The sequence below is a fragment of the Leishmania infantum genome, chromosome 8 (genome assembly GCF_000002875.2).
Source record: "Leishmania infantum JPCM5 genome chromosome 8".
NCBI classification, from domain to species: domain Eukaryota; phylum Euglenozoa; class Kinetoplastea; order Trypanosomatida; family Trypanosomatidae; genus Leishmania; species Leishmania infantum.
In genome coordinates, this window is record NC_009392.2 from 4237 (window position 1) to 28418 (window position 24182).

The 24182-nt window shown below is 56.8% G+C and overlaps 9 protein-coding genes across 9 annotated transcripts; all 9 read left to right on the forward strand.

Moving 5' to 3' along the window:
• Window positions 1-555: 555 nt before the first annotated feature.
• LINJ_08_0010 (putative adaptor complex protein (AP) 3 delta subunit 1) lies at window positions 556-4152 on the forward strand (the record flags this gene model as incomplete). The annotated part of the gene is made up of 1 exon (XM_001463305.1): window positions 556-4152. The coding sequence occupies one exon, from the start codon at window positions 556-558 to the stop codon at window positions 4150-4152; it is 3597 nt and encodes a 1198-aa protein (XP_001463342.1).
• A 1007-nt stretch (window positions 4153-5159) lies between these two features.
• On the forward strand, window positions 5160-5981 carry LINJ_08_0020 (conserved hypothetical protein; the record flags this gene model as incomplete). Its single annotated transcript, XM_001463306.1, has 1 exon — window positions 5160-5981. The coding sequence occupies one exon, from the start codon at window positions 5160-5162 to the stop codon at window positions 5979-5981; it is 822 nt and encodes a 273-aa protein (XP_001463343.1).
• Window positions 5982-7013: 1032 nt separating this feature from the next.
• Window positions 7014-7661, forward strand: LINJ_08_0030 (putative vesicle-associated membrane protein; the record flags this gene model as incomplete). The annotated part of the gene is made up of 1 exon (XM_001463307.1): window positions 7014-7661. The coding sequence occupies one exon, from the start codon at window positions 7014-7016 to the stop codon at window positions 7659-7661; it is 648 nt and encodes a 215-aa protein (XP_001463344.1).
• Window positions 7662-9413: 1752 nt separating this feature from the next.
• Window positions 9414-10103, forward strand: LINJ_08_0040 (conserved hypothetical protein; the record flags this gene model as incomplete). The annotated part of the gene is made up of 1 exon (XM_001463308.1): window positions 9414-10103. The coding sequence occupies one exon, from the start codon at window positions 9414-9416 to the stop codon at window positions 10101-10103; it is 690 nt and encodes a 229-aa protein (XP_001463345.1).
• A 1079-nt stretch (window positions 10104-11182) lies between these two features.
• LINJ_08_0050 (hypothetical protein, unknown function) lies at window positions 11183-11410 on the forward strand (the record flags this gene model as incomplete). The annotated part of the gene is made up of 1 exon (XM_001463309.1): window positions 11183-11410. The coding sequence occupies one exon, from the start codon at window positions 11183-11185 to the stop codon at window positions 11408-11410; it is 228 nt and encodes a 75-aa protein (XP_001463346.1).
• Window positions 11411-12970: 1560 nt separating this feature from the next.
• Window positions 12971-13528, forward strand: LINJ_08_0060 (putative phosphoglycerate mutase protein; the record flags this gene model as incomplete). The annotated part of the gene is made up of 1 exon (XM_001463310.1): window positions 12971-13528. The coding sequence occupies one exon, from the start codon at window positions 12971-12973 to the stop codon at window positions 13526-13528; it is 558 nt and encodes a 185-aa protein (XP_001463347.1).
• A 608-nt stretch (window positions 13529-14136) lies between these two features.
• LINJ_08_0070 (conserved hypothetical protein) lies at window positions 14137-16026 on the forward strand (the record flags this gene model as incomplete). Its single annotated transcript, XM_001463311.1, has 1 exon — window positions 14137-16026. One exon carries the CDS (start codon window positions 14137-14139, stop codon window positions 16024-16026), a length of 1890 nt encoding a protein of 629 aa, XP_001463348.1.
• A 1438-nt stretch (window positions 16027-17464) lies between these two features.
• LINJ_08_0080 (putative ATP-dependent DEAD/H RNA helicase) lies at window positions 17465-19522 on the forward strand (the record flags this gene model as incomplete). The annotated part of the gene is made up of 1 exon (XM_001463312.1): window positions 17465-19522. The coding sequence occupies one exon, from the start codon at window positions 17465-17467 to the stop codon at window positions 19520-19522; it is 2058 nt and encodes a 685-aa protein (XP_001463349.1).
• A 1234-nt stretch (window positions 19523-20756) lies between these two features.
• On the forward strand, window positions 20757-24158 carry LINJ_08_0090 (putative adaptor complex protein (AP) 3 delta subunit 1; the record flags this gene model as incomplete). The annotated part of the gene is made up of 1 exon (XM_001463313.1): window positions 20757-24158. One exon carries the CDS (start codon window positions 20757-20759, stop codon window positions 24156-24158), a length of 3402 nt encoding a protein of 1133 aa, XP_001463350.1.
• Between the last annotated feature and the right edge of the window lie 24 nt (window positions 24159-24182).

Below are 24182 nucleotides of genomic sequence, written 5' to 3' on the forward strand. Positions count from 1 at the left end.
GTTTTAGGTCCGTGTTTGTATCTGGAAAGGCGAAGAGACGCTAGTGTGGTCGAGCAGCGTCGGTTAGTGGAAAGGGAATCTGTGGCAACCACGTTTTTTTTTTTGAATACTTAAAACATAAAATATAGTGTGCGTACCCATCTGAACCCCCCTAGTGTATCGTGCCTGCGTCCTTTTTTTTCACTGTGTGAAACAGCTTTTTCCGGAATAGAATTTATTATTCATGCACTCGTGTTGTTGTAAGTCTCTGGTTCTCCTTCAGCACAATTAGCGAAAGGTGGAGGTTTGATGAAAGACTTTTTGGGAAGCTCCGTGATGGAGCTGCGAAGAATGCCCTTGCGAAAGTATGCTTTGCGTTAGTGCCTCTAGCCAGGTTTTTCGGTGCTTATCTCTTACGTCCTTTCTACACCTCGCTTTCGTTGTCTTCGTCCTTTCTGAGAAGCCTCATAGAGCATCATTTCACGGAGGAGTGAAAATCATAGAGTACCCTTTCGAGAAGAGAGCTGGACATCAAAAAGGTAAGATAAAAGAAAAGACAAAGAGCAGAGGGACGAAATGTTCATCAAGAACATTATCATATCCGGTTTTCGCTCCTATCGCGAGCAATCGTTTCCAGATGGACTTTCCCCCAAAACAAACGTGATTGTAGGCAAGAACGGTTCTGGAAAGTCGAACTTCTTTGCCGCTATTCAGTTTGTGCTGAACGAGAAATTCGCCAACTTGCGCGCTGCAGAGCGGAAGGAACTTTTTCACGTGGGCAGTGGGAGGCCGGCGCTGTCTGTCTTTGTGGAAATCGTGTTCGATAACTCGGATGGTAGGCTTGTCATTCCGGGCCGTGCGGAGGAGCCGGAGGTACGGATTCGCCGCACGATCGGCCTAAAGCAGGATGAGTTTCGCGTGAACGATCGCAAGTTCTCGGCGTCTGACGTCCACCAGCTTCTGGAGAGTGCTGGCTTCTCCTCCAGCAACCCTTACTATGTTGTGGAGCAGGGGAAGATTGTGAGTTTGGTGAACATGAGCGAGGAAGAGCGCTACCAGCTCATCAAGGATGTTGCGGGGACGAAAGTGTACGATGCGCGACGTGCGGAGAGCGAGCACATCCTTGCGGAGACGAAGGGAAAGCAAGGCCAGATCACAGAGTCGATCGGGGAGCTGCAGAGGCGCCTAAAGGAGCTGGAGTCCGAGACGGCGGAGCTGAAGCAGTACGAAGAGGCGGATCGGGAAAAAAAGTGCATTGAGTACTGCATTTTCAATTCTGAGCTGGAAGCGGCAAACGATGCGTTGCTGAAGGTGGAGGAAGAGTGGAACAAGCAATCCACGCTGTTTAACAAATCGCAAGATGTCGACGAAGCCTCGGAGCAGAAAATATCGAATTTCTCGCAGAAGATCATGGACATTTCTACCGACATTGCCCGTCTGGAGATGGAGAGGATTGCTGTTGCGAAGGATATGGCTGCTCTGACGAGTAAGCAGGCGGTTGTGGAGCTGGACGCCAGTGAGGCTGCAGGGAGATTTGCCCGCAACAACCGGGAACTTGAGGCACTCTGTAGGGAGGATCGAGAGCTTAGCGCGACCATCCAGACGGTCGCCGCCGACATTGAAAAGAAGAAATCACTGTTCCACTCGAGCGAAGAGGCGGCGAACAAAAAGGCTGCCGAGGTGGAGGCTCAGCGCAAGGTTCTCGAGCGGCTGCAGGAGCGTCGTAACCGAACCAAACTCTTCAGGAGCAAAGTGGAGCGCGACAAGTGGGTGAGGGGCGAAATACAGAAAAACGAAGATTCTATCCGAAAATCGCAGGAAGAGCTGGTTTCGGTTTGCCGTGAAATGGAACTGGTGGAAAAGGAAGCGGCTGCGTTGTCGAAGGAGATTTCCGCACCAAATCTGGCTACTGCCGATGTGGATCAGAGTTTGCGGGACCACGATGAGCGAATCAAGGCCGCACTCTGCCAACGAGACCAGCTAAACCATCAGCGGCGGCAGTTATGGCAGTCGGTGCACAGGCAGGAAAGTGTGGTTCAGCGGCTCGACGAGGAGTTGCGAAACGCGAAGCAGCTGTGGGAGCGGGCTGTTCGCCAAGATATACGTCAGGGGCTCCAATCTCTTTCAGAGGTCCTTCACGACTTGAGAAATCCGGTGCTATCTGCCGCCGTGCAGGGTCCGCTGATCGACCTTATTGAGGTGGCGGACGGTTACAAAACGGCTGTGGAAATCACAGCGGGTAACACACTCTTCAATGTTGTTGTGGACTCGTTCGAGGTGAGCACGATTCTGCTCGCTGAGATGAACAAGCGACGGAAACCTGGCCGTGTTTCGTTTTTCCCGTTGGACACATGCAGCGGGAAGGCTTTGGACATTGCCACAACACCGGAGTGCTCGCCGCTGCTGTCTAAGATCAAGTACGACACGCGCTTCAAGGGTGTGGTGGCTGAGGTCTTTGGGAGGACGGCCGTCGTTGCCTCGCTGGAAACGGCGGCCACGATGGTGGGCAAGCTGCAGTGGGACGTCATCACGGTGGACGGCGACCAGCTGGGGCGCAAGGGCGGAATCACGGGTGGCTTCATTGACAAGCGCCACATGAAGCTTCCTCTTCGCGAGCGCGAAAGGGAGCTGGCCGCCGACCGTCAGACAGCACGCGCAAAGCTGGACGGCCTGTGCCAGGAGGTGGCCACAGTGGAGCAGAGCATCACGGAGGTGCTCAACGAGCTTGAGGCGCTTCGCAATCAGAACATGTCGACGGAGCGGGAAGCGGATGCCCGGTTGCGAGAGACGCGCCTGATGGAGGATCGTCGATCTTGCCTGGCGACTCTGAAGTCGAACTTGGTGGCAACCAAGAAGGCGGTAGAGAGTTCCATTGCGGCGGCGACGGAAACAGTGCGGGAGCTGAAGAGGGAGCTCTCTGACGAATTCAAGAGCGCATGGACGCCAGAGGACGAGAAGAGGCTAGAGCAGCTGACAGAAGAAGTGGCTGCCGCTCGCGTGGCGTCGTCTGAGATGCAGGCAAGTACACTGCAACTGGCTACCGAGGTTCAGCTTCTGGAGGACACTGCGCGGCACGTGGAGCGGCGTAAGGCGGTTGTCGCTGACCGCATCCGCGAGCTGAGCTGGTCGAGGCATGCCGGTAGCATAGCGGGTGGAGAAGAGGCTGCTGTGAAGGCCGAGTTCGAGTTGCTTTCGCAGCGGCTGCAGAGTATCGACCATGACTTGGAGCAAGAAGCTCGCGAGCGCGAGAAGCTGCAGTCGCAGCTCGATGCGTTGACATCGAAGCGGCTGGGCGCGGCGCGGAGCTTGCAGGAGCGCAAGGACGTCGCGGACAGGACGCAGATGCAGCGGAGTGTGCTAGTGCAGCGCCGCGATGAGGCGCTGCAGAAGATCCGACAGCTAGGAGTGCTGCCTCAGGCGGTTGCCAAGTTTGAGTCGGCGTCTCTCGGGAAGCTGATGTACCACTTGAAGGCAGCCAATGAGAAACTCAAGGCCTTGTCGCATGTGAACCGCAAGGCTGTCGACCAGTACGCGACCCTCCAGGAGGCTATGAAAGACCTAACGTCGCAGCAGGAGACACTGGCCAAAGAACTGGACAGCATTCACGAACTGATGGAACACTTGGACGCAAAGAAGGAGGAGGCCATTGAGCGCACGTACAAGCAGGTTCAGTACCAGTTTGAGGAGGTTTTTAAACAGCTCGTAGGTGTGGAGAGCTGCTCGGCGGAGCTGCAGCTTGTCGCGTCTGCCGCGCCGAACAAGAAGGAGGACCCGTACACTGGCGCACGTATCAAGGTGTCGTTTGGTCTTGGAAACCCTGTCAGCCACCTGGACCAGCTTAGTGGCGGGCAGAAGTCTCTTGTCGCTTTGGCGCTCATCTTTGCGATCCAGCGCTGCGACCCTGCTCCGTTCTACCTGTTTGACGAAATCGATGCCGCTCTCGATGCGGAGTACCGCACATCTGTAGCGAACATGATGGCGCGTCAGTCCGGCGAGTGCCAGTTCCTCGTGGCAACCTTCAAGACGGAACTCCTGGACGTAGCGGACAAGGTGCTCGGCATTTTCTTCCACAACAAGATGAGCCGCATCCAGGCCATTGCGAGGGAGGAGGGTGTGAGGCTGCTGAAGCAGGCAGCACTTGAGGATCGCAAGCGTTCCCGCGAAGTCGAGTAGGTGCTTTCCTGCCGTGGTGCATGATGACGGTTCTGTGCAACACGAAACGGAAAGAAAACCGAAAAAGACATGCGCATCCGCGGTTGCAAGGATGGCGCCGTTTTGATTACGGCATGTGTGCGTTCACATTTGTGGTTTTCGTGCAGCTATTCAGAAACGACCTCGTTTGGTTTCACTTTTTGTTTTCTCTGCTCTCTTCCCCTGATGTGCCCGCGTTTCGCCGCCTCTGAAGTGTGACCGTAACTAGCACACGGGCCATAGACTCATAGAGTATCAGACGCCTTTTCTGCATATAAGCACGCCTGTCAGTGTATGTGCGGATGCGCGCGCCTAAAGAAGACATCAACTCAGACTCCATAGACCACTTTCTTTTTCTTTGGCTCTTTTTTGTTGTGTTGGTTTTCAGCTGTTTTCTGGTGTTTCTCTCCTTGTGCCCCTCGGAGGCCGGGTGAGCGACGTACCGGAAGGCGACTTGGTTTCTTTTTTTTTTCGGCTTTTTTTCTATTAGCGGTGGTGCCGGCTGCAGTGCATTTCTGTTTCACCTCGAGGATACTTAGCACGCTGTGCGCTTCTTTTGATATGACCTGAACTGATGAAAACAAGAAACAAGTAGCAGACGTGATTGCAAACACCGAGTGTGCCAGCCACTAGCGCCACTCTGCTTTTTTTTTCTCTGCGTTGGAAGAGGCCATGTGAAAATGCGGCGAAGGTGTTCGTGACATTCATGATGCCGTGGTCGCCAGAATGGACAGCGGCTCGGTGTTTCTCTCTCGCTGTTTCCGTTTTGGGGTGCCATACGAGCAGCTTCTGAGAACCTCTCTTCGCTTCTCTGCTCCTGCTCTGAAGACGCCGTGGGCCGTTTACTCCAACTCTGCTCTTGGCCTTGGTTTTCACAGAGCGGCGACGATTGTGCGTAGCTGGGTGGCGAAACACACACGTTTTTAGGATCTCTGCCCCCAGACTCTGGAGCATATTGCTGCTTCTGCGGTCACAAGTGTATCTTTGAGATGAGCGAGTTTTTCTGGGATGTAGGGCGCGAAGAGGGTTCACTACAAGGCCCTCTTCTCAACGCACCACGCAAGAGATGCCGCGAGGAGAATTACGCGGTAGACGCCTATCCTCGGCACCTCCCCCCACATGTGCGAGTGCAGGTTGCATGGGAGAACATCACCACTTTCGTTTCACTTCGTGGACACGTCTTGGATGCGCACGGCCGCTTTAACTCGGCCGAGTTCCCCGGTCTGGCCTTTTTTTACAACCCTGTGGTGGCGTGCGTTGCCTCTGGGACCGTAACACTGCATTTTGATAATAGCACCTCGGTCACAGAGCGGATCCTGCGCGAAGAACGGCCACTCCCGTGCCCCATCCACGGACCATTCCGCTGCCCTTGCCACATCATGCACGAGGCGGCAGGCGGTGTTGCTCAGCTGCTTCGCGAGATCTTCTGTCAACACTCACCGTTCGACGTTTCTATCGACTGCCACCGACCCTATCCGCACATTTGCATTGACAGCCAGTCAAGGACGTGGTCTGTATCGCTGGTGGGACTGCCGCTCCCCCCAAAATCGTTCGGGCCGTTTCCGTTGGGGGACATCACCTCTCCGCAGTCCATCAAAAACTACTGGTTCCAGTACATTGAAAAGAGCAGGGCTACCGAGGACGCGTGCATCATGTGCGGGGTTGTGTCAGGGATTCATTGCTCCAGGTGCATGTGTCGTCTGTGCAAGCGCTGCGGGGAGCACTGTGCCAACTGTTGGAGCTACGTGTGCCGTGGCTGTTCCACCGCTGGTGAAAACGGCACTACCATCTGCTACAACTGCCCTTGCTAAGAGTCGCGAAAACATGACAGCAGGCTCACGAGAGAGGTACGCTGTCTGCTTTTTGTCGTCCTGCTGTGGTAATTGAGCACTGACCTGATGTGTGTGACTTCGCGTTTCCTGTAGCGCTTTCACAGACATAGAGAAAGCACAACATAGAAAGACTGTGTGGCTCTGCGGTTTCAGCTTGGCTAGCAAAGTATGTCTGGTGCGCGTCTGCCGCATGGAACACGACTGAGGCGCTCTTACTGATAGCCATGCAATCAGCGGTGTTTTTAGGAGGTGTTGAGCAGGCCACTTTTCTCGGCGTGCTCTCACGAGAGGTGCCAGGTCGTGGGTACCGCTTCTAGGCAAACTGTCTGCGCGCACGGATCGAGGAAATGTGGTCGAAGAGGTCCTAAATGAAGTTCGTATGCTTTTATTCTTTCCTTCTTTTCACCTCTGTGCGTTGGCGGGTACGTCCTTGCGGCCTCCCCTCTCCCGTGGCTAATGCACTCTAAAACATTTCTGCTCCCTACTGCCGTTATTGTTGGCGCTCTCTCGCCGCTGCCATTCAGGTCGCGATGCAAATCGAATGCGTTGCAACAGCGGAAATGCGACGAATTCAATCCCTGTGCACGGACGGTCCGCGCTTCCTCAATACTACATGTGCGCGCACAATCCCATGTAGCACTCTCTGTCTCTATTCGCAGCTTCCAACTAGAACGTCACCATTGTCTCCTCCTTCTGCTGCCATCGCTTCTCATGTCCATTGCGTTGTACGCCACGTCTTGCACACTGGCTTTTTCCCCTGCTACTGACGTTTCGTATCACCATGGCTGTCTCGCAGCTTCCGATACCTTCGCTTATTCGAGTACATAGCTGTCCCCCTTTTTTATCTGGCATCGCTGTCGTTTTTCTTTTTGGTTATTGCTTTCTTTTCTGGCTTTTTTCTTGTGCGCGCATGTGACTGGCGCCGCACGACACCAGCTTGCATATAGCACTGTATTGCCATACCGGATCTCTTTCTGTGTTGTGACCGTTGTGCGCTGGAGCGGAAGCAAGATGCCAATCAAGTACAGCTGCGTTAATGACGAGACGAAGCTTTTGGCTGAGCACCCGGCCGGCGAGCAGCCGAAGCTAGCGGAGACGATGCAGAAGGTCATTGCTACCGTGCCACCCAAGGAGTATCGCCACAAAACGATCGAGGACAAGGATGGCGGTGTCAACTACAACTATATCAGCAACGGCGAGGGGCGCATTGTGGCGTGCGTGACAACAAGTGACATGCGCATGCGCACCGTTTTCGCGTTTCTGGAGGCCGTCGAGCCACTGGTTCGCGGCAGTGTCGGTTCACAGGGCGCTGAGTTACGCAATGGCAAGAAGCTGCTGCAGCAGAAGATGGAGTTCTACAACAACCCTCAGAACGACAAGATCACAGCGCTGAATGATGACATTAATCAGGTAGTGGATGTCATGATAGACAACATGGACAAGGTGTTAGCGCGTGGTGACCGTATCGACACACTGCACGAGAAGTCTTCCACTCTGGCGGATCAGGCGCAGCAGTTCCAGCAGCGGTCCACGGAGCTGAAGCGAAACCTCTGCATGAAGAACCTGAAGCTTACCCTCATGATTGTCGGCGCCGTGGTCGTTGTTCTCATCATCATTCTTATGATTGCATGCAAGCCGAACTTCTCACGCTGCCGTTGATTGTGAACAGCTGCATCTCTCTGCAAACTGCCAGAGCTGCAGCTCCATTGCAGCGCACCGGCAGTGTGAAATGCGGTTGCGCCATTGCAGCTCTCCGAGCGCCCTTGTGAAATGGAATATGCGCTCGAGTCGCGCTGCAAGGGACCTTGGCTGCGGTGTGCGGTTCAAGCTTACCCGTTCATTGTGCTTTGTGCTTACCCTGATACAACACGAGGGGTGGAGGGGCTTGTGTGTATTATGGGAGGCTGAATGGATTCAGAGGAAGTGAGGAAGACGAGAAAGAGAGAAGAAAAAGGACAGACGCCGAGGTGAGGAAAGCAGAGAGGAACAGGCACATATAACGACGACGTATTCCAGTGCTATTGTCAACTCAATGCTTTTTGCGGCGTGCTCTTCTTGGCGAAGGTAAAGAAGAAATGCCGAATGTGAGATTTTTCAACTGGCGCTGTGTGTGCGTGTGTTTCTTTTCCTCTTCAGTGCCGTATCGTTCTTTCTATGCTTCTCGTGCTGTTGAATGCTTTCTTAATCCTTCGCCAACGGCGGCTCCTCTCTTCTCTCGGTCGCACTTGCACCTGATGAACGCAGCCCTTTTGGCGTCTCTTCTGCCGCTGGTGTTGCTTTTTGATTTTGCTCTCTTGCTCTCGTTTCGGTTGCTTTGTTTCGCCTTGCCTTTGTTTGCGTGGGTAGTTACTGTATACTGTTCCGCCAAGCAGCTCAGGCGGTGCTGTGCGGGCACGCCTTTGGCTGCGTGGGAGTGAAGAGAGTGATGACTGCGAGGCTAAGATTGATGTCTCGAGGTACTTCGTTCACTATTGCGTTCACTCAGGAAAAAGATGTGTAACTGAGGTTGGTTCGCTTTCAAAAGAAAAGAGCTGTTCTCATATCGCACAGTTCACTTGCTTTATTCCAGTCTTCATCGCTGTCTTTCCGTGAGCTTTTCATCTTGTGAATGATTGCTCTGTGGTGTTTTTCTTCCTGTATGTGGAGAGAGGTGATTCGATAGTTCTTCTGTGCGCTTGTGCGCTGGTTGTGCCCGCTGAGGTTCCTTTATGAGCGTTGCTGTAGCGAACGAACGTGCCAGCTGTGCCCATCATGAGGGGTATATCTGTTTAGTCCGCGAATCGGAAGACAGTGATTCAAATGACCTGCTCGACTAAGCGACCCTGGAGACGCCGCGGCCTGAATGGGGCTGCACCTTTTGGAGGCACCAATGGCAGCTCTGAATTCATCGGCGGTGTTTCCGTTTCTCCTCCCGTGTGACGGATTGTCTGCGAGTACCGAGGTTATGGGCAAATTGGGAAGGGGGCGGGTAGGCGACGGCGCGATGCTAGCAGTAATGTCGCGTGCCTGCCAACTTGTCAGGTTTTCCTTTAGAGGGTGCATTTCGGAGTGCACCAACAAAAGCCGTTTCGATAAAGAAAAGTGCATACTCTTTTTCATGATCACTTCTGCGTTCCTGTCCTCTTTTTACTTCGCCATTCTCGTTCATCGTCGCTTTCTGTTGAAGTCAAGTCTATCCTTTGTGCATAAAGCCCCTGGCATACTACCACATCCTTTAGCCTACTCTCGCGCATTACTTTGGGGAGGCAAGGCCCTGTGCCAAGGAGCGCATTTCGCTGGCACTCTTTAAGCAGTGCTGACGGAAAGGCGTTCGGAAGATGAGGGACAAAAGAAGTGATTTTGTTCGCGCCCCTCTCATACTTAGCTGGCGACGTCACACCCTAGAGCCACTTTTACGTCGATACGGAGAAAATGGACTTGGCAGACAACTCGATGTGGACGCTAGTCGAGGAGGCTGTCATTGAAGATAGGGGGGAAGACGAGGAGGAGGTTCTAGCGCAAATGGTACGCTCGTATCTCGCGCGGAGAGGCCTGACAGACACTCTCGCCGCCTTTGACGAGGAGCACCAGTGCTACAGGGGCTCATCGACGGCTCCACACAATCGCGATCCAGGTGCACCCAGGCCGTCAGTGGATGCCGAGGTTCTTGGTTCCACGCCGGCCACAGATCGCGCTAGTGCGGGTTCTGCCCCCCCTCGCGATGAAACTAGCGCTGGGATGGACAAACGCAAGGCGGCGCAGCTGCTTTGTCTGCAGAAGAGGTACGAGGCGGCGGCTGCGCTCATGGAGCCGTCGTCACTTGCGCGCATTCGCCTTCTGTGCATTCAGGCGCAGAGCCTAGAAGACAGGCCCACGGCGGTCTTTTACCTGGCGACCCACGTCGCACCGCTCGTCCCGTTTTGCATTGATCCTACGATGGGCCACAGAGTGTACACCGCTGCACTGAGTAACGTGCTAAGTCCGTGCCGGGAGAGGTCTATTCCTGACACGGAGCTGCTCGCGAGGGAGGTGAACGACGAGTTGTGCGGCCGTGAGCAGCGCAGTAGCCTTCACGTGTTGTTCAATTGGGCGTACTGGCAGGAAACGTCGAACGCCGCCTGATGTACGAAAGCGTCTTTGTACGAGAGAACGGCGGCAGACTTTTTGGTGGAGGCGTCTGCACTGCGAGTGTCGAATCAACCTCTTCCCTTGCATAGCAGACATCTTTTTTCCTCTCGTTGGGGGTGTGATGTGGCCGTGGCGCAACTACTGCTGTACATGTTGTGTATTCACGCCGCTGTAGCGCTTTCCTGTTGTTGGTATCTTTTTGTGTGCGAGCTTGCTTGCGTCACTCTGTACCTGGAAACGGCGATACAAACAGAGCATGCTAGGGGAGGGGCCCAGAGCTAGTCACCCAAGCCATGTATCTACTCTCTCTCTCTTAGTTTTTATTTTTGTTTGGCGAGTGAAACAGATGCGAGTTGCTCGCGTTGCCTTCTCCCCACACGCTAGCACTCTCTTCTTTGTTCTCCTCTTCAAGATTTCGAATGTGCCGCGGGGACTCTTTTTTCTTGACGCAGCACAGGCACACAAAAGCAGGTGAATCTGTGGATGTCCTAGTGCTCGTACACTCTTTCTCTCTGTCATCGCTGGTTGGGGCAGGTGTCGTGGGCCCCAACAAGAGCGCTGGCAGACCGCGGCCATGAATGCTGCCGGTACCGCAATCATGCGGGTGCGCGTTGCGGTAACGCAGACCTCTTCAAACGGCTATACCCGAGTTGATAGGAACCGATTGCAATGACGATGACTGCTGCAAACCACCGCCCGTCTGCATTGGTGTTACCCTCCCCGTCGCATTCCTCGTGGGCATTGCTGCGCGGATATGTGGCCCGGTATCTCCTTTTCTATCTCCTGGCTCTTTTTCCATCTCCGTCATTTCTCCTGCATCATTGGTCTACGGTCGTGTGGGGGGGGGGCGTGTCTGTGTGTGGTTTTGCACTCTCGTCGCCGTCTGTGCGGTGATGGGGACACTGTGCACTGCATCACCTCATTGGCCTTCCTCACCCTGCGCTTTGCGATTCAGCAGGCTGCCGGTGGTATGGGAGTCTCTGTTTCCACTTTCAGGCTCTTACTCTCTTTCGACCAAATTAGTATTGCCTTAGTTCATTGTTACTTCGCGCTCGAACATTCGTGTCTCCATCATGGCGTCCATCAAGGAGCTGAACGACCGCCTGACAAAGCAGCCGTACGTGTCCGGCTACACGCCAAGCGCCGACGATGCGAAGCTCTTTAACGAGATCTTTGGCGACAATGTGAACGTAGTCCAGTGGGCTGCACGCATGGCGACGTACTATCCTAGCGAGCGTTCCAAGATGAAACCCATTCCAGTCGAGTCGGAGGACTCCTCGGAGATCGATTATGACGATTGATGTGACTTCGCGCACGCGTCGAGTAGGATAGCGTCTGGTTGTGTGCGCTAGCAGCAGCCACGGCACCGTGTGACTCAACTGCAGCGCCACTTTTAGTTGGTGCAGGGAATGTGGGAGAGGAGTGGCTGCAAAAACCACCATTCATCGATATGCATGGAGCTCTTTGTCTGCACGTAAGTCTGTCCTGCGGTGTTGACGAAAGGCTGCGGTACTCGTGCGCGCACACATGTCTCATGGTAGACCACATATGAAAATCCCGTAATGTTATCTGGTTGGTTTTGGGTGTACGCATTGTTCTTTTTTTTTGCTGTTGTGCGGCTAACACCGTGCGTGAGGGCGTGCGTGTGTTCCTCGATTTCTGTGTCTCGCTTTTCTTTTTGATTTCCCTTACTCAACGTTGCTCAGCGGCCTTTAGGTGGTCTTTTCATTCTCAAAGCAGCCATCACAAGCGGGAAGCCAGCAGTCCCGGCAAGTCGTAAGACAGTGGTGGGTGGTGAGTGGGAGGCGCTTCAGATGCTGCACTCCCACCTGGAGCCACCTCTTAAAGAAAAAGAGGGAGACAAAGAGGCATCCACTACTGTTCTTTTTTGTTTTCTCTGTGTCTGTCTCTGCCACGGGCGTGAAAAGGAGAATCGAACAGTTGTGTGCTGTGACGCTATGGCATCGTCTTCCTTGCGTTACGATATTCACAGATGATGACTGCCGCACCCCCACCTACGGCTTCTTGGCGACTAGACCGTCGACGACACAATCAGTGCCTTTATTTCTTTCATGCCCTTCCTGTCTTTCCCATTTGCTTGTGTCTTTCCCCCTCTTTCACACTCACTCGCCGTAAGCGAAGTGTGGATGACAACCTTTCCCTCACACCGCCACTAGACTATACATGCCCACGTAGTACAGCCGGTGCTCTAGAATCTTGTTCCTCGACCTATGACGACCCAACGGGGAATATGTGAGTGCGCATGTGATGTGACTGTGGCTGTGACAATGGACTCTGGACTGATGAGCAGCTTTCGCCGAAGGAACGCTCACCACTCATAGGTGCCTTCGTATAGAACTGCCCTAGATATCTGACTACGCACGCGAGCAAGTGCCTGCCAGCCTGTTTGCTGGCTTACGCGCTCTCTCGCTCATACGCGGAGGCGCTGTTTTTTTTTTTTCGGTGCCTCTGCGACGAATGGAAACAAGGCACATTATGCAGATATGCGCTGCTTTCGGGTGCCGAACGGCGTCTGCTTGTCTGGCCTACAGTACTATTAGCACGCAGAGGTGTGTATGTGTGTGTGCGTGTTGTGCTCAGCAGTTGCTCTCAGGCTTCGTGTTTGGTTTGCGCGACGGACTCCTCAACTGAAAGCGGCTTCCGACGTGGCCACTATCATTGGTTGTCCCCCGTCCTTCATTGCTTTTATCACGCCTTCCTCTCTCTGCCTCGGTGCCTGTCCTCGGTGCTAATTGTCGCCTACTGCTTCTGTACAACCCCCCGTTAAAAAAAAAGAGAGACGTGCTTTCGAACACGCCTGGTGCACCTGCAAAGGCAGCAGGACAGATAATTTGGTCATCATGGCCCACATCTACGTCTGCCGCCACGGCCAGGATATGGACAATGTGCACGGCATTTTAAATGGGCACCGCAATCAGCCGCTTTCTGAGCTGGGCCGTCGGCAGGCTGCAGCTGTCGCCGACAAGATCAAGGAGAGCGGTGTCAACTATGCCGCCATCTACTCCTCTCCGTTGCAGCGCGCTCTCGAGACGGCGTCGGCGATCGGTGCCGCCGTGAACGTACAGGTGCAGGTGCGTGCCGACCTAATCGAACGCGACTTCGGCGTCTTGTCGGGAAAGCCGTACGCTGACATACCCAAGTACGCTGGTGATAAAGTGCTGCAGGGAGACAAGGTTCTGTACTTTCTCGAAGTCGAAGGCTGTGAGACCTTCGACAAGTGCTACGAACGGGCGCAGAGCGTGCTTGCGGACGTGAACGCGGCGCACGCTGGCGAACATGTCCTGCTCGTGTGTCACGGTGACATTGGGAAGATGCTTCAAGCCGCAAAAGCCAAGGTGGAGTGGCAGGAGGGACTTCGACTCCCCTATTTTGCTAACACAGAGGTGATTAAGCTATAGCGTTATCGTCGACTACGTTGTTCACATGCGGCAGATACGTATGTGTGTTAGTTCAGGTGAGGGGGCGTAGTTGCTCTGCCCCCCTCCCCCTCCCCTCCCAGCCCTTCCCCACACATACGCACTCGCAGAAAGAAAAAGATACTGCAAAATAAACTCTGGCAGCGGTCGGTATATTGCTCTGCTTGTGCGCTGCTCGAGGCACTGAAAGGCTGCTGGCCCTTGGAGAAGTTGTAAGCATCTCCTTCTGTGTGGGTTTTTCTCCGCATCGCCTCGTGGTGCTTGCCTGTTCCGTCATTTGACACCCAATCGCTGAGTCGAACTTCGGTTTGTGGCAATAGTGGGTGAGCTGTGGACCTCGCAGCACTATCGCGATTGTTTCCGGCTTCTCTTCGTGCCTCTTTTCCTCCGTTTTACGTCAAATAGTTGCACAGCGCTGCTAAAAACTCACTCGGAAATACAGGCTGTCACGGCCGTCGTTGTGCCGCACATAGCCGCCACAGAGGTGCAAGGCGCATAGTTTTCGTTCTCGACTGCTCTTCGCAGCGTAAGTGCACTCTGTAGGTTTTTTCCTGTTCTCGTTTTGTGCTTCGCTCGAAACCCTACAAGACATGCCGCCAAAACGCTGGGCGAGGCCGAACCAGAAGGGCGCAAGTGGCGAGAACGCCTACACGACCGCCGCGCTGCTACAGTTTATATGCGATGAGGTCCGCAGCAATAATTGCCTCGGCCTGTCGGAGGAGGAGCTAACTGGGATGGCAGCCGAGCTGGTGCACGTAAAGACGCGTGCAGAGGTGTCGGAGTGGGCCAAAACGCTGATGCTGTCAGACGCCTTTGCTGCGGAGGTGACTAAGCGGCGAGAGCAGTCGGGCCCAGCCTTTGAGGCTGAGAGTGTCTTGAACGCGCCGTCGAGCTCGACCGCATCGGCCGGTGGAGGTGAAGGTGGTACGCTCAACGTAACGAAGCGCGGCGCCGGAGGTGCGAAGCGAGGCAAGCGCGGCGCCAATGCCGATCAGAACCCCAAGACAAGCGCATCCGCCGAGGCACTGAAGCCGGGCCGCTTTGAGTGCGGGTGCTTTGCCACTGTCCACAACCTGCGTGGAAGCTGCGCTAACTGCGGCCGGGTCATCTGCGAGCAGGAGGCGGACGACGTGTGCTACGCCTGTGGACTGGAGCCGTCCCGATGCATCGCGTACGAGATCTCGGTCCAGGAGGGCAAGCTGAGCGAGGCGGCCCAGCAGCGTAATGAGGAGGACTATACATCAGCGGTGGAGCGGCGCGACCGCTTACTGGAGTACGCGCAGAATCGCGCGAAGCGAACTACCGTTATCGACGACCAGTCAGCGACGCTGTTCTCGCCGCAGAGTGCGTGGATGTCGCCAGAGGAGCGCCGAGCGGCCGAGAAGTCCGCCGCGGAAACGGAGCGGCAGCGCAACATCGAGCTCATGCACCGCCAGTGCGGCGCCTATCAGGTACATATGGAGTTTGTGTCGCAGAACCTGGCGCTGGGGGCGCGCAAGGAGAATTCCGGCGGAGCGGGCGGAGATGGAGCCGTCACGGAGGCTGGTGCGGAGGACGAGGAGCCTCACGATGCGGGCCAAAGAGTCGTGCCCACCGGCGCAGAGCCGCTTCCGTCGCTGCTGCAGAAAATCTGGTACAGCCCCGACGGCACGCGAGTCGAGTCGGCTCCTAGTGGCAAAAAGGACAAGCGCGGAGGTGGGCGCTGTGGCAATGCTGTGGACTTAAACTTGCCAGCTCAAGAGGGGTCCTCAATGCCTATGACATCGCGACCAACGCAGCGCCGCTTCGAGGAGGTATCTCGACGAGTGCAGCAGAGCTATTTTGAAGAAGATGTGGAGGTTTTTGCTGAGGAGAAGGAGGAGGCCGAAAAAACAAAGTCGAAGCTCATTGTTGTGTCTCAGGCGCTGATTGAGGACGATCAAGACGCGGCGATCGAGCACGGCACGGAAGCCGCCGGTGGCTCCACCAGCCCGCCGCTCGTGGATCCATCTGCTGTGGCGTTGCCCTCTCGCTTCGCCGTGACATCCATTATGCGCAACACGGATGATGGCATTTGTTTGTCCATGCACCAGCCGTGGGCGAGCCTGCTCGTGGCCGGTATAAAGCGACACGAAGGCCGCGTGTGGGGGACCACGTATCGCGGTCGTCTGTGGATTCACGCGGCCGCGTCGCAGCCGATAAACGTGGAGGAGGTGGAGGCACAGTACTCAAAGTTTATGCCGCCAGGCCAGGTGTTCCCGAAGCACTATCCTACCAAAGTACTGCTTGGGTACGTCTATGTGACGGACTGCCTCGATCGAGAGGCGTACGAGATTGCATTCAAGCCGGAGGAACGCCAAGAGGAGTCTCCGTACTCTTTTATTTGTGTGGAGCCAAAGGCGCTACTTTTTCCGCTGCCCATGTGCGGCAATCACAAGCTGTTCTCTCTGGAGCACCGTGTACACGTTGCTGCGCGGAAGCAACTGGGCGAGATAGATTGAGGCTGCACACAAGGGGATGGAGGTGGCATGAGACAGGCGACCTGTGCGAGGTGTGGCGCACTTGTTGTGGGACCGCAGGCCCTCGTCTTTGGCGTTTTCCACATAGTGGCCCGTGTCGGTTTTTTGTTTTGGTGATGTGTGGGACCTGCACGGCGGGTGCCAGTGCCGCGTTTTTTTACCTTGTTGTATTTCAATTCAGGTGACATCGCAGGCCGGCAGTTTCTGTCTCGCATGCACCCCCACCCCTCCTTCTCCCATTGCCGCGCTCAGCTAGTGAAAAGATATGAAGAAAAAAAAGGCGGGTCTTGGGGTCGTGGTGTTGGCGGTGCGAAGTCCACGCCATGTACTCGGCGGGGCGTTAGGCCAGTGGTCGGTGCTCCCAAGAGATTGCGTGCGCCGAATTGTTCTTTTGCACACCTCCTCAGCACGGTCCGGTCGCTAGGGGAGGGATGCGGCGTGCATATAGAGGTGACGCCTCCTTGCCGCCACTGCAGCCGGTCTTAGGAGGGCGAACACGAGTGGAATACACCACAACCACCCTTTCGGTTGCCTTCTTCTTCTTATCGTGTACTTCCTTCGCTTCCCCATTTATGTCTGCTGCACTCTTGCACCACTTCCTCTGCTGTGTTTGGGCTTCACGTCAACGAACCACTCGTGGTGCTCTGCTTACGTCTTTCTCACCCTGCGATTGCTTCGCGTTCAACTGTGGAGCGCGTGTGGCGCAGTGGTGGCGCATCTGACACTCGCTGAGGGACTTGCAGAGGGCCGCAGAGCGCTGTCGATCTGCCGCGCATAGAAGGCTGCGAGGACGCTTCTCCATCTTTTTTGCTTTCTTTTCAGCTTGTGTGTACCCTGGCAACGCCTCCCTTGCCGTGTAGCCCGCCCCCACACGACGATGCGTAAGCGGGCGCGCGATGATGGTGGCGGTCTAGGGCCATCCACGTCAGCGAACGGGGAGATGGAGTCCGCCACAGACGGTGCAGCTAACGGCGGTGCCTCGTTCGAGAGGCTGAGCGGTCCTCTCGACGAGGATTCCTCTTTTCCCAGCAGCGCTACCGCGGCTACTTCCTCCGACTCCGATGACTCAGAAGACGATGATGCATCAAAGCGTCTTCTGTTGTACGCGAAGGTGACGGCAGGCGCGAAGGCACAAGCGGGAGATGCAACTTTTGCCACAGCGCGAAATGACCCCGCCGCGTTTCTTCGTGGGGTGGGGAGCAGCTCCAGATTCACGCCTGCTAGTGCTGCCGCGGCGGCGCTGAATCACCTGAAAGCGGAGCTGCTGAAGCCAGTGGCGCAGCCGACGGCTTTGACCGTGGTGAATGCGGGGGACGAATCCGCTGATGTTCTTGCCGGCATCATCTCGCGAAAGATACCGCCGCCGCCAGCGGGGGATGCAAAGAAGCTGCGTCAGCTGACGTACGTGGACCACAGCCAGATGAACTACGCCTCCATTCGCACAGACTTCTACGTGGTGCCGCCGGACATGACGAATCTCACAGCGCAGGAGATGCGAGAACTGCTGCGAGAGCTGGATGGGGCAAAGGTTCACGGGAAAGATGTGCCGCGGCCGATTCGCTCCTGGCATGGCACCGGATTGCCGGATCGCGTGTTGGAGGTGCTGGAGGAGCACGAGTACAAGTGCCCTTTTGCGGTGCAGTCGCTCGGCGTGCCGGCGCTGATGAGCGGACGGGATTTGCTCCTCACAGCAAAGACGGGGTCCGGCAAAACGCTCTGCTATGCGCTGCCGCTCATCCGGCACTGCGCGGACCAGCCGCGGTGTGAAAAGGGCGAGGGCCCTATAGGGCTGGTGCTTGTGCCCACGCAGGAGCTCGCTATGCAGGTATTCACGCTTCTCGACGAGTTGGGGGAGGCTGCTGGGCTGCGCTGTGTCGCCTCGTATGGCAGCACGTCGCTATCCGACAATATTCGCCATGCCAAGGCGGGGTGTGAGTTGATGGTGGCGACGCCCGGCCGGCTGCTAGACCTTCTCACAGTGAATGGAGGGAAGACGTTGAGCCTGTCGCGCGTCTCCTTCGTCATTGTTGACGAGGCGGACCGCCTCTTCGACAGCGGCTTCATGGAGCACGTGGAGGCCTTTCTGAAGAACATACGCCCTGACCGCGTAACAGGGATGATCAGCGCTACGATGCCAAAGGAGCTGCGCGGGGTAGTAGCGCAACACCTGCGGAACCCTGTTGTCATTTCCGTCGGCGGAAAACCGACGCCTGCCTCGAACGTCGAGCAGCAGTTCTTCTTTTTCGACGAGGAGGTATACGACGCGAACAACATCAAGGCAGACATGAGCCCACGTCTTGTAAAGTTACTGGCATTGCTGGGAGACGAGGGCGGTGACGGTCAGAACCTAATCCTGGTCTTTACTCAACGGAAGGAGGAGGTAGACGAGTTGCTGGGGCGGCTCACCACGCTGGGCTACGCCAACCGCGTGGCAACACTCTACAGCGGCATGGACCCCATCGACCGCGAGTTCGCGCTGGAGCACTTTGTTCCAGGCAAGCAGTTTATTCTCGTCGCCACCGCAGTTGCAGAGCGCGGCTTGGATATTCCCTACCTCGGCCTTGTGATCAACTACCGGTTGCCCAACCACTACGAGGCGTACGTGCATCGTATCGGCCGCACCGGCCGCGCCGGGCGCAGCGGGCGTGCCGTGAGCTTTTTCACTCGTGGCAAGGATGACGACATCGCTCCAGAGCTGGTGGAAGGGCTGGAGCGTGCGGAGCAGCGAGTACCAGAGGAGTTGTACGAGGTTGCGGAGAAGGTGCGTGCGCTGCGCAAGTCTGGCGATGCAAGGTACAACAGCGGCTTCTTTCGCGGCTACCGCGACGCGAAGGCGCAGCGCTTCACTGACCGTGACAAGAAGGAGAAGATGCGCGAGGCTGCCCGCGCGGCCGGGTTAGAGCAGTTTCTCAGCTCCTCCTCCGAGTCCGACTCGGATGCCTCGAGCGACGAAGATGCAAACATCACTGCGGTGCCGGTGCAATCGAGAGCTCGCGCCGCGTCGGCAGAAGAGGCAGCGGCGAGCTCGATGGCGCTGACGCTGCACCGTGGTGCGCAAAGCGGCGCGTTGACGTTGTCCGCTGCGCAGGAGGACCGCATTTCCAAGGCGCTGGCGTTCGCGCAGAAAACAACCACGGCGGCAACGATGGCGGCGGACGAGGCGACGATGGTGCGCTTTCAGAGTGAGTACCCCATCAATGACTTGCCCGATGCCGTGCGTGGCAAGCTGCAGAGCGGCGCTTTTATGCGCTCCATCGCGGAGGAGACGGAAACATCATTGATCCGAAAGGGCGTGTATTTCGACCCACGCTACAAGCACTCGCGGCGGATGAAGGAGGGGGAGAAGCCGCTGTATTTTCTGATAGTGGGAAAGTCGATGGAGGCGGTGCGGGCAGCTCGCAACAAACTCGACGAGGTGAAGGCAGAGCTGCTGAGCAAACAGAAGAAGACGGGATCCGTGACTGGTGCCACGATCTAGTTGCTGAGGTAGCCCCCCCCCCTTTCTTTCGTTGGGCATCAGGGCCTGCGTGCTGTTAGCGTGTAATATTGGCAATGGGCGCTCTGAAATGTTGAGCTGTTTTGGCGCTGATGGTGCTATGTGTAGGGTCTGATACGGTCGCTCTCTTCATGTGTGCGTATGTGTACATGTGTTTGTGTGTCTAGGTTGCCCTCTCTCAGCGTGAGGGCAACGTCCGAGGAGGGAAGTGGTGCGCAGACATACATGAGGGGCTCGGCTTGCGCGTCCGCTCGACAGAGGCCGCTCTAGGGAGCCTCGTGCCCCTCACACTGAAGCACGCGTTCATGTTCACCTCTTTGTGAACGCGCCGGCGAAAAGGGCAAGCTCCCCCCCCACACACACACAAACAGAAAGAAAAGCTGTGAGAGGCGACAGCTGCGTCTGCAACAACAAAGAGGGAGGCGTCGGGCGACGAGAAGCAGTGATCGGAGAGCGGTTGCTACCCTTCTCGTAACCTATCGGTTTTATGAGTGAGGCTTGAGGGGGGGCGGTGCGGTTTTGCCGTCCTGGGATTTCATGCACGGAGGTCTAGGGCTCACCCCCTTAAAGAATGCCTATGAGCCCATGACGTTTGGATTCTCCGCGGTCGTCGGGCCGTGGATGCCACGCGCCGGTGGAACACACTGCAACGATACGACGGCCAGGACTGGCTGCGCATGATCTCGCCCTTTTTGTTGTGGTCTCTACATCCACCGGCACACAACCAAGACGCCGACGTCTTCTCTGTCGTTACTATCGTGAATGCACGGTGCGCCAACTTCCTTCCTGATGCCCTCCTTTTTCCTTTTCCTGTGTGAGCGTCAAACGACCTCCCTCATTGATCCCATCGATGTACGGGCAGGAAGAAGCGGCTCGGCTGCAGGCAAGCAAACGACAACGACAGAGACGTGAGGAGAGCAAGCGGCTTTTGAGCGCGTAGGGTGCTCATCACACGCGTGTCGATTGTGTGCGTTGGTTGCCGTTGCTTGGCCACTGCTTTCTCTCTGCCTTGTGTGTGCATGTGGCTGCGAGAAATCTGAGTACCCGCGAGACCAGCGCTGCTGAGAACCAGATAGGGGGTGGACGGGGGATAGTCACTCCGGTATCGTGAGTGGTGTCATCTCCGTGCCGTGCTGGCACTCGCCTACGCTGACTGTCGTTTCATTTTTTCCGCTTTTCGTGTTGTTCGCGTCGTTCTCTGGTCGCACCTCTACGCATGTCGCTCGCCGCTTTCACGCAGTATTCTCTCGCGGCGGTGGTGCGCAACCTCCGCAGCGCCCCGGGAGGAACAGAGGAGGAGGCTGTGGACAGGTACATCGCGGACACGAAGAATGAGGTGAACGCCGCCGATCCGCGCGTCAAAATGGTGGCGATTCAGAAGGCGACTTATTTTCACATGCTTGGGTATAGCTCGCAGTACGCCGACTTCCGCGTCGTGGAGATGATGGCGAGCCCCATTTTTCTGCACAAGCGCATTGCTTACCTGGCTGCCTGCCTCACCTTTACCGAGGACACTGACGTCATTCCTCTCATGACGGCGTCGCTGAAGCGCGATTTGAGCAGTAGCAACCAATTTGAGGTCGGCCTTGCCTTGTATTGCATTGCATCAATCTGCACCCCTGACATGGCGCAAGACGTCGTGGCGGACGTCGTCAACCTGCTGGGTCACCCTCGTGCATACGTGCGCAAGAAGGCGACGCTCAGCCTCTACCGCGTCTTTCTAAGCTACCCTGAGTCGCTGCGCGTGACATACGGCCGACTGAAGGAGAAGCTCGAAGACAACAATGAAAAGGCGGACACCGACCCCGCCGTACGCGGCGCCGTCGTGTGCGTGCTGTGCGAGTTAGCGCGGCGCAACCCAGCCAATTTTTTAGGCTTGGCCGTCCCTTTCTACTCCCTTCTGTCCTCCGTGCACAGCAACTGGACACTGATCAAGATTGTGAAGGTGTTCGGCTACTTCGCGCCGCTCGAGCCGCGGCTGGGGAAGAAGCTTGTGGAGCCCATCACAAACCTGATCAACACCACCGGCGCCAAGTCAGTGCAGTATGAGTGCCTCCTGGCCGTTGCGAACGGAATGAGCCAAGTGTCGTCGCTGAAAAAGTTGGCTGCGGAGAAGATTCGTGGTTTTGTCGAGGACGCCGATCCGAACTTGAAGTTCCTTGGGCTGGAGGCACTCTCCCTGCTGGTCGCCTCCTCTGAAAACCGAAAGCTGCTCGCGGATCAGAGGGAGGTGGTTCTGAGGTGCTTGGACGACCCAGACAGCACCATCCGACTCAAGGCTTTGCACCTTTTGCGAGACCTGACCACGCGCAAGACGGTGATCTCGCACATCAATGAGATGCTTGACCGCTGCGTGCGCACGCCACCTGACGAGGAGTGGTCGAATGCCGTCATTCGAACGATCATCGAAACCGCGCAGACGGGCGACTACGAGTGGATCCAGGACTTTGAGTGGTACCTTAGTGTGCTGCTCGACCTGTGCGTGGTGGAGCTGACGGTGTACACCCACGGCGGCTTCATGGAGCAGGAGCTGGTCTGCATTTTGTCGCGCGTGAACGGTGTGCGGCGGGCCGGTGTGGAGGAGATTGTTCCGCTGCTGACAAATGTGCGCTTGCTCGGCTGCGACCGGCAGCACTCCACGCAGTGGCGCATCCTCTGCGCCGCCGCCTTCATCTGCGGCGAGTATCCGCATTGGGTCCCCGACATTGCGGAGGCGTGCCGGGCTCTTCTCGACGAGCCCATCACACTGCTGCCCGCGGAGGTGCAGCTGGCTTGTGTGGCGGCGGTGGGCAAAATCGCCGCGTATGTGTATCAGCCGTGTGCTCGTCATGTTCAGCTTTGCAACGGTGAAGAGGAGTGCCGCGCCGCGGAAGAGGAAGAGCAGCGGATAGTCCCGTCTCTGGCGGAGCTCATACGCACAGTGCTGCTGCCGGAAGCCGATGAGGCGAGCGGGGCGCACGACAACACCGCCGCTGACGACGCCAGAGGCGCCGCTGCGCGAGCTCATCGCGGCCTACGACGCTTCTGTCATAGCGCTTTCCCAAGTGTGCTGGAGCGCGCGCATCTGGTCCAGTATCAGGTGATGGAGCATCCCGAGGTAGGACCAAAGCTGTACGAGGCGGTCCTCCCCCCCGTGGCTGCCGGGGCGCAGGATGCGATCGAGCTGCCAGAGGACGTGGATCTGGAGGCCCCCTTCTGCGAGAACGTGGCGATGCTCATGGCGTTGAGTGGCAGTGACGAGGATGATGGCAGCGACGGTGGTGCGCTGGGTGGCTACGGTGGTCTTGGCGATAGTGGGGATGATGATTTGGATGCTAATTTCAACTTGGAATACCGTATCGAACAACAGCGCCGCTCAGAGCAGGCGCGGCGGGAGGAGATGGCCCCTTACTACCTGCGTGACTCGGCAGATGCGGGCGTGGTCGTATCCGAGGACTTTGGCGCCCCTTCGCGGCCGCTCCGCTCTGCGCAGCAGATTGGCTGCGATGACGGCCTTGTCTCCCATGCTGGCGCGGTGTCTCAACACCGCCAACACACGCGCACCCGTCGTCCGCAGAAGGTCTTCAGCATCAACCGCCAACTGTCAAAGCCGGCAGACTACGAGGAAAAGAAGGCGGCGCGATGGCACCGATCAAAGTCACCCGAGGAGGACGAGGCGACGCGCAAGCTGCGCGGTATCGACGTTACTCGCGCCCTGCGCGCCGATGAACGCCTGCCGGAGACACTGTCCTACGCCCAGCTCCTTCAGCAGCAGCAGCACAAAGGCAAGGGCAGCGACGAGTTATACGCGGATGCGATGGTGGCGTCTCACGCCGCTGAGGCGGTCCAAGTCACTCTGTACAACGAGCGTCCGCTGGGGTTGTACCTGACGGTGACAGGTTGCAAGGTGCGCAGGGACGGCCTCCATCTCAGCGGCGCGGTGGAGTGTGTGAACGCCACAAGCAGCAGCGTTGTTCGCGACGTGCGCCTGACGGCCACGCCGACGGCAGCATTTGCCATGGGAGACGTTACGCTGCGCCTCGAGGCGGTGAAGTCGGATATGGCGGAGGACGCGAGTGGCGGCACTTCCGTGACAGTGGCCGAGAGGCTGAAGGGGTCGGCGACGGTGCGGGTGCCGATTGTTGCACGGCTGAGTCACCTGCCCTCCTCTTTTGCGGAGGCGCCGTTGTCGCTGAACCTCAGCTGGACTGCAGAGCGCAAGCATCACCAGGTAGCACTCACACTACCGCTAGAGTACGTCTACTTCGCGAAGCCTGTGCTGCCGGGCTCCGTGCTCACGTCTCACGAGTATCTCGAGGATGTTGTCGGCAAGGCCCTCGCTGCAGCCCCTATCGCCACGGCCTTTGTGCCGTGCAGCAAGGCAGCGATTATGACTGGAGTTATGGCTGCCATGCCACAGCTGCGCCTGGCCCCGATTGATGTATTCAAGGATGCGCTATCCATGTACGGCCTCCTGCACGGCCGCAAGTCGGAGCTGGCACACACGCATGTGGCGGTGCTTCTGCAGGAGCAGGAAGTGGATGGCTCCAAAGGGATTCTGGTGACGGTGCGATGCCACTATCCTGTACTGAGCGAGGCTCTCATTGTGAAGCTGGCGGAGCTGGTGGGTGCACACTAGCAATCTCTGGCGTCAGGGCCAAAG